This window comes from Plasmodium knowlesi (genome assembly GCF_000006355.2).
Source record: "Plasmodium knowlesi strain H genome assembly, chromosome: 13".
NCBI lineage: Eukaryota > Apicomplexa > Aconoidasida > Haemosporida > Plasmodiidae > Plasmodium > Plasmodium knowlesi.
In genome coordinates this window covers 1,731,315-1,749,326 of record NC_011914.2, presented here as the reverse complement: position 1 = coordinate 1,749,326, position 18,012 = coordinate 1,731,315, and the positions used below count along the sequence as shown (strand labels likewise).

The 18,012-nt window shown below is 38.6% G+C and overlaps 3 protein-coding genes across 3 annotated transcripts; all 3 read right to left on the bottom strand.

Moving 5' to 3' along the window:
- Window positions 1–467: 467 nt before the first annotated feature.
- On the bottom strand, window positions 468–1,575 carry PKNH_1340100 (ATP synthase-associated protein, putative; the record flags this gene model as incomplete). The annotated part of the gene is made up of 4 exons (XM_039113563.1): window positions 468–647; window positions 787–871; window positions 1,053–1,106; window positions 1,460–1,575. 4 exons carry the CDS (start codon window positions 1,573–1,575, stop codon window positions 468–470), a joined length of 435 nt encoding a protein of 144 aa, XP_038969939.1.
- A 917-nt stretch (window positions 1,576–2,492) lies between these two features.
- Window positions 2,493–4,733, bottom strand: PKNH_1340000 (ubiquitin fusion degradation protein 1, putative; the record flags this gene model as incomplete). Its single annotated transcript, XM_039113562.1, has 10 exons — window positions 2,493–2,576; window positions 2,680–2,805; window positions 3,009–3,049; window positions 3,146–3,227; window positions 3,374–3,467; window positions 3,637–3,767; window positions 3,932–4,000; window positions 4,156–4,241; window positions 4,497–4,626; window positions 4,731–4,733. The coding sequence occupies 10 exons, from the start codon at window positions 4,731–4,733 to the stop codon at window positions 2,493–2,495; spliced, it is 846 nt and encodes a 281-aa protein (XP_038969938.1).
- A 1,451-nt stretch (window positions 4,734–6,184) lies between these two features.
- Window positions 6,185–16,555, bottom strand: PKNH_1339900 (liver specific protein 1, putative; the record flags this gene model as incomplete). The annotated part of the gene is made up of 1 exon (XM_039113561.1): window positions 6,185–16,555. One exon carries the CDS (start codon window positions 16,553–16,555, stop codon window positions 6,185–6,187), a length of 10,371 nt encoding a protein of 3,456 aa, XP_038969937.1.
- Window positions 16,556–18,012: the final 1,457 nt, after the last annotated feature.

The window sequence follows — 18,012 nt, the reverse complement described above, 5'->3', positions numbered from 1 at the left end:
CTCCACTGCGTAAACTTACACTGTTGTTTGGAGGGGAAAAAAAAAAAAAAAAAAAAAAAAACGCATAACAGTGGGACTATATAAATTATGCCCAAGTTACTATAAAGTTATTTTATTTTATTTTTATTTTTATTTTTTTCCTATCCACCTCATTTGAAGCGTTTTAATCTGACGACGCAAACAATGCAGTTGTCGGTATAAAACTCTTCCATACCGTATAAGTGTCAAAATTTAAACAAATGTTGAGACATTTCCACTTGGCGGGCTTCCACGGGAATGCAGAGATTCGTGTGAGTCGTCCACCTATGCATCATACATACCATCACGTGGGATTATTCTGTGCGAAATTGGGGAGTACACAACACTTGTGCCTCCCTTATATTTTTAAAAAAACAAGAAAAAAAAAAAAAAAATATGCTGGAGGGATAAAAAAATCCTCTTCCTATGATAACCGCGCTTCCACACATTCACCACTTGTATGCAACAAATTTTTCCTTAAAATTTTTTAAGTGTAAAGTTTCTTTCATTTTTTCCAGAAATGCCGCTGTGTTGGAGTTGATCCTTTCTGGGGCGTCCACTGGCGCTATGGTTGCGCTGCTAACGTTGTACTTGTCCAGGTGTTCCTTCGCAATTACGTATTTTCCGTCCTGTTGGTGGAGGAGGGATGGAGGGGAAGATACAGATGAGTACGCATGTGTAGGGTGCACACATATCTATGCATGCACGTGGACATGTGTGCGATCGTCCGCACTTCCTCTTTGTCTCCTTTTGCGCTTTTCAATAAACCTGTATCAGCATGTGTGGTCCATCCGGTCGGTTGCACTCGCGGAAAAGGAAAAACTCCTTCGCGCAAGCTGTGGGGTCAGGGTTCCTAATAAATTGAGGATCAACAAAACGAATTAATAAGTATTTGATGTAACTTGTCCCGTTTTACACATCGTGGTGGAACAAACGAAATGCTCATTCGGAAAATTCTACTACGCGTCATACGGCTGTCACAGCATGGTTTTCTCATATGAATAAATCCCATACTGTGTGGAGCGTAAACATACCTGGAGCAATCCATAAGGTTGTTAATCTCGTCTATACAGTAGGACTCCCCTGTCCTATGGTGAACGTAACGAAGAGAAGCATGATGAATTATCGTTTGAGGTAGGTTGGCACACTAGACCATATGATATGTGCATAAAAGGTGGGATACACGATTATCTGTTCATTACGCTTAGCAAGCCACTCTTCAAGAATGGAGAGGGCAACGTTTATGCTCGCCGTTTCTCCTTCTCGACGTCTCCCTCTCTCTTTTTTTTTTTTTAAACTTTCCTATTCCCTTTACGGAAAACGATCAAGAGGTCTTCTACTTTTGAACTTTGTCCGAAAGAGAAGATTCCCCCGCTCCCGTATGCATAAATATAATAATATATACGAACATATACTCATATATTTATTTACGCGCGCTTACGTTTTTGAGCATTCCCTGAGCTCGGCTTCCACGTCCCTGCACCTGCCGGGATCCCTCTTGCTGCTATTCAAGCATGTGTAGTAGTTCAATTTTATCTCTTCACATTTTTTGTTCATTTTAAACGGTTGCCTTATTTTTATTTTGGTGTATAATTGGTCGGTCTATTGGAAATGGCGCTTCCCTACGATGCGCTACGATGTGATATAATTGCGATGTTTTTGGGTGGTTCCACACAATTTTTGATTGGCCCCTTTCTGAAGTAATGCGTACAACGTGTTGGGCAATCTCTTGTTGTGGATGGTGGGGGTATTAACCTTGTTCTTCCTTTTTTGCTTCTTTAGCGCTTGGTGCGGTATGCCGTCACATAACCTGTTTGACTGCTCGTTCTTTCATGCAATTTAGTTCTTCTCACGATTTACTGTTGATGGAGTAGAGGATCCCTGTCGCGTTCAGTGCGGGCCGCAAAGGTTTATTTTATTTATTTATTTTTTTTTCCCCTTGATTCCAAATCACGCTGATTGGGTTAAGCTATCATTATCACGTGCGTTCTACTCTTCCAAAACTAATCACACAAATGTTTACACTTACTGCATACATTTATGGATACGGCGCGATCACACCAATGCAATTTTTTCTCTATATATATATTTGCGAGAAGTTTTGAAGCAATTGCTTTCGATATTCATATTGGATGAAGTGACTTAAAATTTTTTTTTTTTTCGAAAATGGCCTTCATTTTTCGGGTCGTTTTGGGTAGTTTTTCCCCTTTGGCATTTTTTTTTTTTTTTTTTTTTTTTTGTTTTTGTCGCAGGTTGCTAATCATACATGAAACACATTTTAACAAAAAATATTTGTGCATGTGCAGAAGTGACGTTAAAAAAAAAAATATATATATAATGAAGTATACAAATTTACACGAATTCGAATTATGCCTTATGAAGAGAAGAAGCTCCATTCAGCGTGGTAAACAAATGGGGCCAAACCGAACAGGAGCCAAAACGTATAAAAAAAAGTCCACTGCCCTTGACTATCCTTAGTTTTTTCGCTCTTGGAATTTTCCGATTATTCCAGGGATACGACCCTTCCTTAGCAGATCTTCATACTCGGCACACTTGGTCTAAAAAGGGAGATCATTTGATAACACATTTTAGCACTTCACTTATATGTGGATTTCATCTACGTGGAAAGAAGTATTATTGAACGATGGTTTGAAGGATTACCCTGACTCCTCCAACTAGCTTATCCTTCCACGGTTCTATATTTTCAACAACCTTCTGCTTGACTTTATCCTTCTTACTGGTTTTGCAGACTTTCCCATCCGTCCTTTGTCCCTTTCCTTTGAATTTCTAAAGAGGGTTAAGAGCCCATTTGTGATGTTTGCACAAGTACACACGAATTTGCGTGTTGGCCAAGGGGAGGGGGCCCAAAGGGCTACACGAAATTGACGTATGTAGATCCATTTAATACTAAATGGATTCCATATAACAGTGGCATGTCTCCCCTTCATAGTTTATTTATTTTTATTTTTTTTTTAATTTTTTCCATTTACGCTTTCTTCCACGGATACGGGCTCCTCTACATATTGCACACCTGTGATGTGAGTGCACGTAGAAAGTATGTAGCACTGATTACCTTAAAATGGATGAAGAAATAAATGCAGACGTTGGTACGTGCAAATGTAATTACTTTGGTTGTAGTTCACTGGCTCCTCAAATTCAACCTCAACGTCCGTTTCGATAATAGTGCAAGCGAAGGCGGGTTTCAAGTCCTGTGTACCAAAGGGGGGGGGAGAGTAAAAATTGTTGTGTATATGTAGATGCGACACACCGAATAGATTGCTAAAAAGTGCTCCGTCTACAAATACATCTTTGGACCATTCCGGGCCGCTTCGAAAAAAAAAAAAAGAAACTGTACCACAATCTTTATCTCGTATGTCTTTCCCAAGTAGTGAATTACGATATTGTCGCCAATGGTCAGGGTGGCGTAATTCCTCAGTGCCGTTTCAAGGCTGAATGGATACAAAAAAAAAAAAAGAAAAGGAAACCGTTTTGCATATATTGGCCTAATCAATCATACACAAACAGATACTGTAAATGTAGCAACACACATATTTTCTTGTTGGCCAGGGGGTGGGTGGGTGAGGTACCCCCCTTAACCCTGAACTTATGTAACTGTACACAGCTCTGTGATTGGAGAGTTCCATAAAATCCGTCGAGCACGGCTTCAGTTTAACAAAAGTGCCTTTGGGTAGGCTAACGCTGGTGACTCTCACGATGTCTCCTTCCTTCAGGCACAGTTGTTGCATCATCTGTGAAGGAAGGGTATGGAAGAAATTCCATAAACAAGAATCTACATGGGTACACCATTCATGTGTGCTCTATTAAATTTGCACACTCGCGTGTCCGTCGTTCTCATGCGCATTGTTTTCCCTAGGCGGTTGTTGCCCTTTCGCGCTAGTCTACCACCCCTTACCCAGTATGGCATGTGACATGTCCCTTCATCTGAAATAAACTCCAGAACTCCACTGTGTGTGCGCTTTTCCTGTAATGCAATTTGTAGTAGATACGTTTGGTTATCCGTGAGTAACTTTCAAAACAGGTGTTTCGTTTTAGGAAGCTCCCTTCTGTTACACTTTGGGGTCATCATTCAATTAGCTTCATTTGAAGCAGACCCCTTGAGGAAGGAAGAATTCTTACCGTATACGGGTTAGAAACTTCGAAAAGCATTGGCCATGAAATGTGCCTCCTAGCTAGGGCATTTAGAGCCGTCTGTGGAAGTATAACTTGGGGTAGAAAAAAAAAAAAAAAAAAAAAAAAAAAAAAAAAAAAAGGGAAGATGTATTACTGGGATGTGTAGGAGTTGCCCCACATGGCGAAGAAATTAAACGTGCTCCTCACACGATTAATCATTCTTAACATGTAACATAATCCGTTTATCATGTATACACATGAGGTGTGCTTAACAATGTCGGTTGAGCTGACAGTGTCCATGTAGCAGAATTGATTGACAAGCAAAATCAGGACAAAATAGCCGTTACTTTTGTTTCCATTTTCCATGTCATCTTTTCCAATGAATGACACAGGATAGCAAGTGTATTCTTCCGTGAAGGGTTCGGATATGTTTAAAAAGTCTCTTCCCAGGAAATTATTAAAATTCGTAAAACTCCACTGCAGAAGGGAGGATAAAGACAATTTTATTCTTCACTTTCTTTTTTTTTTTGAAATGTAGTATATACATGTTGCTTACACGTTTTAATGTTAAAATTTTTTACCATAGTTAATAAGATGATTGTGAAAAGGAAGTGGGGACGAAAAAAACTTGGAAGATTTTTTTCTTTCCTTTTTCGTATTTATTTTGTGATATGCTATGTAATCATTTGGCTGGGAAGGCTTCTTCAAATTTGTGTGGCCAAAGGGGGTGTTTGCCTCCTTGGCTAATATGCCGATTGTTTATTATCCGAGTGGACTGTTCACCACGTGGACTGCTCCCCCCGTTGACCAATAGGTTGGCTGACCAATCTACTGACTGGCTAAGATAAAAGAGGCATATCACGGCAAAGGGAGGTAGTTACCCCATGAAGACGTAGAAAACTGCTATTCTCTGTTGGCAAGCGGAGTGTCACACTTCCGACTTGGCGATAAATCTGCTCGTGCGCTCGGCATGCATATAAATGCATAAGTTGGCATACACGTTTTTTTTTTTTTTTAATTTCCTTCTTGCAATGGTGCTGGGCAAGAGGAATTTTAAGTCTCCGAAAGTGGAGCGGATCCCTATAATGATTCGTGCTATATATCCTGCAGTTTTATTTTGAGTTATATATATATATATATATATATATATATATATATATATGTATATATATTTTTTTTTAATTAAAAAGGTGAAATGTGGAATGTCATCCATTGGCATTTGCTACAACGATTGGCAATATATTTTTTTTTTTTTTTTTTTTTTTTTTCACGCAGCAGAAATTCACGCATTTTTCTCCATTTAAAAAAAAAAATATATTTTTTTCACAAATTTTGTTTCGAAAATGCATGTGCGAGTTGGAAACCTTTACACAGTGTCATTCCCACTGTCTGCACGGAACGAGAAACGGAAGTTTATTTGCCCTTGAACGGTGTGGCGATTTTGCATCGCTCTTCCAGAGGACACAGGCAAATGTCAAGGTAAAGGTGTCAACTGGTCAACATACTAAGTACGAACGTGCCAAAGCTTTTATCCCCACAACATCTTGTGGACAACGGGGAGCCGGAGAATCCGCCGAATAATTTGTCCCCATTATGGATGCAGCGTGGGGCTGTTTTCCCGAAAATGTGCGAAATGTGTTTATTAAAAAAAAAAAAAAAAAAACGTGTTAAAGTGGCATTTTAAAAGGTGTTTATTTATTTATTTTTTTTAGCATGTAATGGTGAGATGTTTTCCACCCCCTCCCACTTAAATTATTCAGGAATCACTATCGTAATGTTAGGGGCTCTTTGGATGTCTCTCACATGTGTGGAGTAGATCCGCGGGTGGAGTAGCCGCTCGTGGGAGGCAATTCCCCCCATGTGGTGATATATATTTTTGGGGTGTCCACAGAATTACAGAAACGCAACAGTCGATAAGGGGGGAGTTCTTAAAAAGTTGTTCGTACAAAGGCACGCTTCCGGGGTGGCAAAAACGCACATTCTTGTAAAATTATAGTGCGGTCCCCTCCTGTGCAGCTTTTTGATACCCATTGAATCAGCTCTTCTGGAGCGACTCGTAAGAAAAGTCGATGACGACGGAGGAAAAGTGTTTAATAAAGTCGTTGTAAAAGTTGGGCTTGAAAATCTTCACTTTGTCAAGTTGTAGAACCAAACCGGCGTTGTAGTAGATGCTGTAAAAGTTGGACACGGTGAGATTGCTCAAAATGTTCGCGTTCAGTTCTTGTATCTTTCTGGTGATAGGATTCATGCTGACAATTACTAGGTTTATTTCAAATTCGTAAAATCTGCTGTGCAAATTTTGAGAAAGTTCTAATCGCTCAAAGTAGTCCTTAAATAAAATGAGAAGGTACTCCTTGATGGAAACAATGAAGGTACTGGAAGGGACGTTGTTGATAATAATTTTGGGGGCGGTTTGGTCTCTGAAGAGGTTGTTGTTTTCCAGTGGCTTTAGCAGCAGATACATGACGACTTGGAAGTTGTTTTGGCTCAGGTCGACGATGGAAGGGTAAGAGCTGAGGTGCATCTCGGGCATATCTCTCTCCGCAAGGCTACTACTGCGATCATCGTTACCATCCCTGTACCCCTGGCCATCCTTCTTAACCACTTTGAGGACAAAATTTGATTTGGAGTACCTCAACACAATGTCGTACACATCTTCGATGGAGGCATCTGGCTTAATTTCGAAAATATCCTTTTGGTCCAGGATGTATATGAGCTTATAAAACGAGGACACCTCGTTATACTTCACACCGTGGATGTGATGTCTTGCCTTGGACAACTCATTGATGAGAGTGGACACAGTCATGTCTCTATATACATTTTTCACAAACACATGTGTCCCATCCGAATTGTGAAGAAAGAATTCCACAAAATGTTGTTCATGTAAATTTTGGAAGGAGTGTACTTGGGTTATGTCAAAAGATTCTACTCCCCCAATTTGGAACCCGTAATAATTATCGAGCTTGTTGTTGTGATTCAGATCGAAGTAAATGCTGAACCCGTATGATAGTAAGCACTGAATATGTGGCACGCTATTCTTTAGCCCTTTCTTAAAGCTGATTCCTTTTTTATCAATGTGAGTTAATTCGAAAAGCTTATACAAGTAAGGTGACAAGTTAATGTGACACAGAATATTTTGGAGAAGAATTTTTTCATTCACTCTAAAGTCGATATATGGAAGCATCAAGGTGTTGTTGTAGTTATCCCGGATGACCACGGAATTTGCCATAAAACCTAGGACACTACTCCTCCAGAATATGGAGGATGTGTTGAGAGCTGATATCATATCGGTACATTCCTCCATGTCTTCTTCATTTTCTAACTTTTGGCATTCTATGTTTAATTCGGAGGTTGTCAAATCTTTTATTGTGTCGATGTATTTCGCATCCTTTCTTCTGACCTTCATGATAAGTCTCATTTTCTCCTTTTTGCTTTCTCCCTTGAGGGAATCCTTCAAAATGGGGTCGCTCTTTTTCAAGGCGATTTGCGTATGATCATATAGATCTTCATCGTTAAACCTATCATCGTAGGAACACCCGAAGAGATCCAAGTATGTCTTTCCTATCAGTTTGAAGAAATTGTATTGCACTATTGTAAGTGTGAATGCGGGGGTTAAATAATTTGGGAATCCATACAACGTCGTGGTATTGTTGTGAAATCCACTAATGCTCGTTTTTAGAGAGATGTATGTTGTTTGGTAGTTTATCATGGCGGGCATGTAGATAACTCTGGAGATTAAATAATCATGTATTGCATTATGTTCCGACTTATAGATGAAGGTGATATTTCCTTCTTCATATAGTTGGTCCTTAAATGTCTTGGCCTTCTTATCTTCCAAGTAGCTCCCTTCTTCTTTGTCATTTCCCTGGGAATCATTGTTATACATAGATGTACTACCAACAAAGGTGAACAGATCATTCCACTTGTAACTTTTCGTCGTTATAGATTGGAAAGTTTTGCTCAACAGGTCTTCTATTTCCATGTCCATGTTGAAATTTTTTACTCGAACAGTTTTCTGTAAATTTGGGAAGTGAATATTGACATCAATGTTCATTAAAACATCGGTGTTATTATTCTTCTTGGTTGTCTTGCTGCTGCTGCTTCTACTCGCCTTTGTTTCGCTATAATATTGAGACTTTTCAAAATTGAATTCGAAGTGGCTCAATTGACTGTAGAAATTTTCATGAGACTCTACTGTAGACAAGTAGATGATTTTTTTCATGGCGATATGGTACGACAAAGACGCAACGAAGGAGAGCTGCTTCTTCTCCAAGTGCACATACACAGGATCACAATTCGGGTAGATACAAACTGACGTGTTATCCTTCATAAATTTAATCACTTCCGCATTTTTTGTTAAATAATTTAGCAGGTATGTTATCAAGTTGTCCTCCGTAATGCCAAAAGGAATATTTTTTAATTTCACGTTTTGCAAATGTCTTCCCTTTTTTATATACAAAGGTATGCTCTTCTTCACGAAGGTGTCATTCTTTATGTCTATAACGGTATCATGGAGAGTTAGATGGATGAGGTTCAATAATTCATCCTTCTGCGAGATAGAAACGATTGAGGGCGCATCAGTAAAGTAGTAATTAATCACATACTCCATATTCAGTTCCTCTGGTATGGTTACATATGATTCGTTAAATATTATTTTAAGTTGTAAGTCATCCACATTTTTCATCTTCGTTTCTTCTTTCAACTTGGTCTTTACGTAATTCAGTACATCCGCCACAGTGTAATTTTTAGGAATGTTACAAATTCTGGAAGCCCCAAAAAGATGCTTCTCGTAAAGTCCCGCATTGTACTCGAAGCAGACAACTGATAGATCTAGTTTTTTATTGTCAATTTCGTCTGCCACAAGTTTTTTTCTTAATTCCTTTATGACTATACTTCCCCTGTCTCTGCCATCTAGGTTTTCCTTCTTCACCTTGTTGGCTGAGTCATGGGACATAATCTCAATGTGAAGGGTACATGGGTCTCCAGATTTACACATTTTGAAAATTTCGCTGATGGTTCTTCCATACCGTATCACATCCTTATAATCATTTAAAACGTATTTCTCGCTTCCCTTAATGAGGTAAAAATTAACATACTTGTAGATCCACTTTCGTTGGTATCCAATGGCAAATCGTAGGAACTCTGTAATGTACATATTGTGTGGAATGTTCAGAACAGTTAGAACTCTTTTTTTGTTTTTGTTAAACATAAGGTTAAAGGTGAGGGTACCTTTTTCATCATTCACGTTTATCACGGTATTTTTTTCAGACTTGAAGTCATACTTTCTGCCTGCCACATTTCTGAATATATCATCTAGTGCGTTAAATAGGGGTTTATGAACTACGTAGAGTTTGGTTCGGTCCAAATTTATTAGTTCTGTAAGTTCACCTATAAATACGACATTTTGTTCCACAATGGTTTTTGTCTTCATCAAAATGAAGGACTCCTCATTCAGCAACAGAAATTCGTCTACCAATTTTTTCGTATTAATATGATTGGCCTTTATAAGTAGGAAGTTTATAATGTCCTTGTTCGTTGCGCTCAAGGGGACATTAAAAATAACCACCGGTTTATACGCCACCCCATCGTACACGTAAATTGAGAGGGTGTACCCACTCACGGAGATATTATTATAATCGATGTAATCCTTTACTAGAATTTCCCTCAAGGTCTTATCGTACAGCTGAGCTGTCTTCAATTCTGCATCGGAAACGTTTATGGCATCTAGTTCTGTTATTTTGTCCAGGTCGACGTAATTCTTTTTAGATTTTTTTTGGTCATTTTTTTTTTTTCCTAGTGAAATGAAGGTGCGCAACTGGGCGCCCTCCCCAGAATTGATGTACTTTTTTACATCCGTTATTTCATCGTTGTCCACATAAAGCGAAAATTTAATCTTCTCATCCTTTGGCAATTTCTGCCATTTGGAGTACATATCTAGAAGTATAGACTTTAGCAGTTTATCTGTGGTTATCTTTTCTGGCACGTTAATAATATGTGTAATTTTTTTTTCATTTTTGTAGTTAACGTAAAAGCTTAGAGACCCAACGGGGTTGTTAAAATCGATGACTGATGGTAGCGAATCAAGAGGGAATATCATATACGAGTCGAAATGTTCGCTATTCCGAATGTGATTGAGGTGATCTGGGTATGCCTTCATCAAAAGTAGATTGTCCTTTTCTATAATTTTTAGCATTTCTTCTATGGTATATCCAGGGATGGAGCTAAAGTAGTAGTCGTGGTTCTTCACCTTGTGCTTATCCTTCGGTACGATTACAAATAAATTGTACAACTTTTCTTTCTCTTCAACTGGGATGTTAAACGATCCTCTCATCAGTATGTTGATAAATTTCCACACCAATAAGGACAGGGGTACATTCTTTACTGATATTTTCTTGGAGTTATTTCCTAGGTAGAGTTCCAAATTTTTAGTCTTCTTGGACGATTTTTTCATTTCCAGTAGTGGATTTTCGTTTGAGTCTTTCCCACTCAGTTCCAACAATTGCGCCAGGACGGTTTCCATCATTCTGCTCGCACTGAATTTTATCTTGTAGAACCTGCTGAGCATGTTGAGGAGGAAGAGGAAGGCTATTTTTTTATCCCCTCCTTTGGATTCCTCCTCATCTTCGATGTACACTTCAGAGTTATCTCCGCTACTCAGGTGGCCATTTCTCAGTTGACCATTTCTCAGTTGACCATTGCTCAGTTGACCATTGCTCAGTTGGCCATTGCTCAGTTGACCATTGCTCAGTTGACCATTGCTCAGTTGACCATTGCTCAGTTGACCATTGCTCAGTTGGTAGTCCACCGAATGTTCACTGTCCTGTTCTGGGTGCTCCACCTTATAACCACCCCCCACCGGGTGCCTGCTGCTGTACACAAAGAAAAACTCGCGCAAAAAGGAGTCTGATATGAATGCATTCGTATTTCTAAGTATCAGGTTCTTCAAATTGTTGGAGTCAATATACAGTGACAAATGGTGCAAACTATACGGACCAAAATTATAGTTGATGTAAATGTCTAGCTTCTTTATGTAGATATTACTATCGGCTAAATCGATTTCCAAATTAGCTAAAGTCTGGAAGTTATTTTTCGTCAAAAATTTCTTTCTAATAAAAAGCGTATACAAATCATTGTGGTTCATTTTTAATTCACTCGCTGTTAATGTGTCATCTACATTTTCCCACTTCTTCTCCCGGATGGTAAAAATTTGTAAATCTTTAAGAGCATTTATATTGAAGGAATTCAATTTAGAGTTAATTATATTCTTCACAAAATTTGACAAATCCAATGCGGTCATATTTTCCGGTACATTCATGAGAGTTAATCTGTCATGATAAAAGTAGGACTGTTCGTCCAGATAAAAAATTGGTATTTCCAAATGTATAATTTTGGAATCCTTCAAATTTATGGATTGAGGAATTTTTATATTTTCTAAATTGTCCACGTCTTCACACTCTTCAGTCCTCTTATTTCGAATGAGCAAATGTTCGTCCTTCTCATTCAGGTACTTCAAAATTTCATATAAGGTGACTGATTTATCGTAAATAATGGAACTAATAACGTTCGTATTTCTGTTAAAGGAGAAGTATTCCAAGCAAGTGTATATGTCCAGGATGGACATACCCTTCTTGTACGAATTGGTATTTATAAATGTAGATGGCACGTGCACTATTCTGTTCATAAGGTCCACTGCAAATAAATTCAAGTTATATGTCTTCTGTATCGGTGCGTTGTAAACGTTCACTTTTCTATTGGGGTTGTCCAGGTAAATTTCAAAGAAGCTGTAATAACTTCCCTTTCTGTACAATTCTTCATCTTCCAAGATTGTTATTTCTTTGTTTATGTACTCAATTTCATTTTCTTCGTAACTTCTTGTTGGGGGATTTTCATCAGGTACGATACGCTTATTCGCCTTCTTTAGTATAATTCCACTTTCCACGCTTGCGGTGTCGTCGCCCGGTTCTGATTCGGCGAGCGCCTGCACAAATTCCCCCTCCATCGCGGAGAGCTCCTCACTGTCTCTATTCGACTCGTACAAATAGTCGAAACTTCTGGGTCTTATACTGTCCAAATCATTTTCATCAACCGAAGCAATCACTATTTTTCGCCCTATCGATTTGCTATAGTTGTACAAATCTTGCACGTTCCAGATGGAGTGTGGAATTTCCTGAAATTTGCTTGGGTTGTAAAATTCGACTTCCTTCGGAACAAGGAAAAAATTAAACTGATCTATCGACTTGTCCGTAATGTTGCTGATTCCTAGGATGCTCATCTTCAGCATGTCCAAATTGCAGTTAACATCTGATGTAACGTGGATGGTGTTTTTTGAGATTTTCCCATTTTCTATATAGTATATGGGTATATTATGAACGCTGAAATATTTTTCCATGTACTTCTTCACCGTTTCGTTAATGGTATCTACTCCTTCATCTCCATCAATGGAAATGGACTCATACTTATCGTTACTATCGTCCACCTCTTCCTTTTCTTGCTTGGACTCTTTTTTTTTTATAATAATTTCTATGATTTCTCCTCCGTTTATCATCCTTTTCTCTACAACCAGATTATTTAAGTTGTCTTTGATCACGTTCATATCCTCCTTGGAGAGAAGATTTCCATAATTCGATAGGATTTTCAGAAAATCTGCATTGTGTTCTTGTTGGCCCTTTTCTCTTTGTGCTTCCTTTCCACTGAGTGCGACGTCTTCAGGTTGATCTACCGATTTCTCCGTTGCTTTATTCGACGCTTTGTCTGCTGCTTTTGTTTCTTCACTTTGCATCTCTCCACCCGATATGGGCTTCGTATCCCCTACTTTAGTATTCAACTTATCCTCCTCCTGGTTCAGCTTTCCCTTCTTTAGTTTCAGCTTGTCTGCTTTTTTTTTTGCCTTCTCTGACTTGTGCTTTTCCTGTTTTGTTTTTCCTTTTTCTTGTTTTTCTTCTCCTTCTTCTTGATTTGCCTTTTCTTTCTCTTCGTCTGCTGTGCGTTTTCCTTGGTCAGTTTCGCCTCTTTCCTCCTCTGGTTCACGCTTCTCCTGGTTAACTTCACCTTTCTGAAGACTCCCCTTCTGGTTCTCCTTTGCCCCCTGTGTTCCTTCCTCCATGTCCGTTCCTACTTGTTCTGCTTCTTTCGCCTGTTTCGCTTGATCAGTCCTGTCCATTGCCTGGTTTGATATCGCCTGGTTTGATACCGCCTCGTTTGGTACCGCCTCGTTTGGCACGGCTTCGTTTGACACTTCCTCCACCACATGGGTGTCCCCCTCTTCGTAGTGTCTCACAACCCCATCGAAGAATTCCTCCTCCCTTTCCTCGTGTATCTCTCTGATGATATCCTCAAGCAGGATGTACTTTTCATCTGGCCCAATAAAATAAATAGCCATATGGTGTATGTCAAAAACGGAGTGCCTAAACATGTTTATCGACCCAGCATAATGCTCCTTGACTTTTCCAAAATCCATATCGAACCCGGTTAACTCTGCATCCTCCTCTTCATCACTTTCAACCACCGGGATCATCTGCACTAGCGATTCCTTAATTTTATAATCTACATCTTTAAAAATTTTGCTAAACAAATTTTTGAATAAAAAGAGGATTTTTCCTTTGTTGTACTCAACGTCCAAATTAGGCGTTTTCAAAAAGGCACTTACAATTGTCCTCTTCCTACTAAAAAATGTGGTCTTATATAAAAACCTCAAGTTTAGGAGGAAGCTTTTTTCTTCCTTCTTGTTTTCATTACTGTCTTTATTATGCACAGTGCTGTAATACAGATCCTTAAAATAGTTCATGTGATTATCGTTCTTCAAAAATTCTCCAAAATCGTAAATATTGGTGTCATATGGGATGCCACCGTCCTCTTCGTCCATTACGATATCTTCACCCGTGACATCAAAATTGTCCTTCCCTTTTACTTCTCCCTTACCTGATTCGTCATCCTTTTGCTGATATTTTTTGTCATACCTTTGATTGTCTCTTTCCTTGCTCGATGATTTTTCCTTCCCTTTAACTCCATCTTCGTCTTCGCCCTCATCATCTTCATCATCTTCTCCGTCTACTTCTGGTCCATTTACCCCATCGTTTTCTCCACCTTTCTCCTTTCCTTTTTTCCCTTCTATCACCTCATCCTCTTCCACATCATCTTCCTCTTCTTCTTCGTCGTCATCTTCATCATCGTAAGCCCCATCCCTCCCCTTTAAGTTGCCTTTATCGAAGAAATCACTGCTTAGGGGCACCACTCTATTGGGGGATCTTTGTCTTAATTCGTCGTACTCGTTTGCAGTCACATCTATATTGTACATCTTTTTGAAATATCCTTGGTTTGACGGATCATCTTTAATGGGATATTGTGGTTGGTTTCGTCTTTTCTCACCATATGCTTTCTCATCAGTATACGTTTTCTTCTTATCATGCGCTTTTTTCCCAGAGGAAATTACATTCCTGATGGAATCTTCGTCTTCATCATCATCAAGGATGGTAAAATTCGTCACAGCCTGTCCGTAGAACATGCCCTTCTGACTCGTGCAGGGTGCCACCTTAGTCCTATACCCATCAGTACAATCCTCCCCCTTGACCGATTTCCTTAATTTACAGTACGGGCAAATATAGCTTTTCTGAAGAGAGCTAAATAATTTCCTACTGGGTTGGGCACAACTGGTGCATAAGTTCTTGTACATACAATTCTGGTCAGGCGGATGATGCAAAATTGCCTCCGGATGTTTCATCAGGATTTCTGGAGCTGAGCCGTTCATAGAATTCACATTGCAGATGCAATTGTTAAGTGCACTAGGGGGGATACATACAAGGCAATTTTTGCCATAATTGAGGTTGATAAAATTCCCCCTAAAATCGCACTTTTCATATGTACTTTTGTCATAGTTAGAACAAGGTGTACAGTACATACTACCTGATGGGTAGTTGAAGTGGATTAGTGGGATGACATAAAAGCAGCCATCGCTAATGTACTGGGAGTTTTCTGGACAGGGTAGTGTACCTTTTCCTTCATGCTCTAACGATAGTGGTTGATCTCCTCCTACTTCTTCTCCCGTGGAATCTTTATGAAAAAACTTTCTAATTGTTATTCTTTTTAAAATATTGCTATCGGTTGTGTGTGGGCTGGACACTGTTACGTGTTCAATGGGGAGATTCTCCGCATCAAAATTTGCAATGGCGTCTGCAACAGCGCCGGCTTCGATCTCGTCTTCCTTTTCTTTACTCTTGTTTAAAAATATGTGATACTCATATATATTCTTTTTGGCTTGCTCAAAATTTTCTTTCTTCCTAAGGAACAATTGGCCAACGTTAACAGGCGATTTAACGTTAATTTGTGTTTTATCATTTATAAAACTTTTTTTCCTTTTCACAGGAATTTTTATAATCCTTTTATATCTCTTTGGTTGAATGTATACAGGCTCCTTAGCATGTCTACCAAGGATGTGCCCATCGCCTGGCTTTCTGTTACTCTCCGAAACTCCCCCAGAGTAGGTAAAGATCCTGTTATATTCTGTTATTTCTTTTTTCATTTCATCATTTGGCTTAGAATCAGGAAGCTTGCTCATTGGAATGTTCAACAGGAACTTCTTTACTTCTCCATAATTTTTATAATGATCTCGGATGAGGAAGAATATTTCATTCTTTGAGTCTTCGTAGGCCTTCATTTCATGCTTGAGTGCAGTTTCTAGGAGGTCCATGTTGAAATCAAGAACGGGTTTGTACAGATCGAGAAACTTGTTAAGCTGAATCGATTGGAAGGAGGTACTACTTGAGGATAGGTCATCTTGACATGTATTATTATTTACAATGTTAATAAATAGAGGGTAATCTATCTCCATTATGCTACTATCTGATAGGTTAATTTTTCCGGGGGCTCCATATAAGAATTGTTCGCTCGATATACCACACATTTTAAATTTTTTATCCAAGTAGGATTTTCTTATGGATATGTCTTCCGTAATTTTTTTAAAATTGGCTAAGTCTCTCTTGATGTAAGTATTTTCTAGTTTAAGTAAAAAGTTGCTTTTGTTTAGCTCTTTTTTGTTCTCCACATCTTCATTATTATTTTCCGCATGGGGTAAATTTTTCTGAAGAGCCTCCCTAATATCAATAATGACATTTGCTATTGCTCGCTTCTTAGCTCCATCGTCAATTTCTTTATATTTCTTATCTAGTAGTTGTAAGGTTGCCGTTATATTTTCCTTGGTTACTATTTCTTTGTTTTTTATTTTGTTCACTAATTCATTGTCCACCTCTTGCAACAGTGTTTTGTATTCATCCTCGGCTAAGAAGGAGAGGTACTCCACAATGTTGCTATTCTTTGAAAAGCTCCCAAGTATTTTTCCTTTTTTTTTGCTGCACAGGACATCATGCGCTGCGAGGAATAGCAGGCTCAAGGAAAAAAGATGGGCCACCCTCATGTTTTGTTCTAGGAGTTTGATCGCGCCGGAGGAGTCGTCGGTGCCGTAACGTGGTGACGCGGGGGGTGATCAGTTCGGCATGCCCTTCCGCACTGTGGAAATATGTCCCAAGGTATCTTACAAATCTATATATGTAAGTGTTTGTGTAGGTTTTTTTTTTTTTTTTTTTTTTTTTTTTTTTTTTTTTTTGCAGCCCCTTGCTTAGGACAAACCGGCCGAACAACTGATGCCGCGATTATAACCTGTCTTGGGAATTTTTTTTTTTTTTTTTTAATTTCCCCCTGTTGCACCCTTAGCGCAAATCTAATCAGTGTTGCAAAGCAGATTCAATAACTGTACACATAAATTTTTTTTCAACGCAAATATGTAGATAGAGGGAATCAAATCTTAAAAATAAGAGCTACACAGTGTGCAATTTCTTACCTTCCTTTTCAATAACATAAAAATAGGCATTCATTCTTACGTAACTTTCAGCCGACAAAGAAATGGGCCCAATGCACATGCGTATGCACGCACCTGTAGAAGGTGTCTCCTTGAAAGCCTATACTTGTTTAGCATACATGAACGTATAGCATATGACATTTAAGAGAAACTGAAACCACTTATAATAATCGTTTGAAATATATATCCTGTTGCAGAATGTTTGTTTTATCATTTATCATTTCCCTTATTCATCCAATTAACTGAATGATTGAATACATATATAGAGCATTTTTTTTTTTTTTTCTTTTATCTTAGAAAATTTGGTTGTCGATTTATTCGATTGTAATTTTTCAAAAACTGCATGTCCACATAGAGCCTCTACCTAACATATGCATATGCATGTGGTGCATATTCCTCACATGCCCACTCAGCATGCAAATATAGAAAAAATTAAAAGAAAAAATTGCCCTTTCCCTTAAATAGGTCGTTAAAAAAAATGCAAGCTTCCCTTTTCGATCTGCATATCAGAACACAGGAGATATCCACTAACGTCTGTTAGCTTGAAAAATTAGGCCACAATGCATGAGAGGTGGTTATTATTGGCCTTCCGTAGGAGCCAATGGTTTAATTGGTTGATATGCCAGTTCGAAGAAAAAATGCAAACGAGCACATACATATTTGTACATTGTCACAGCAGATTGGCATGTTTATTTAGGATAAGCTCCCCAATTGGCGTAGGCCAAAAGGTAATTTCTTTAATTTTAGTAAAACCCCTCATCATGATGATTTGTGAAGGAACTTACGGAAACCACATGACATCATTTGTGCAAACGACAACCACCAGTTGACAATTCCCCACTTGCACTTATTTCACATTTTGGCCGAGCAAATTCGTCTATTAAGAAAAAAAAGAAAAATGTAATTTCTCCTAATACATTTTCATCACATAGAAAACAGAAACTATAGCAAAAGATGCAAAGAAATCGCGAAGTTGTTATGCCAGCTGATTCAGTGAAATGTATTGGTATGTTGTT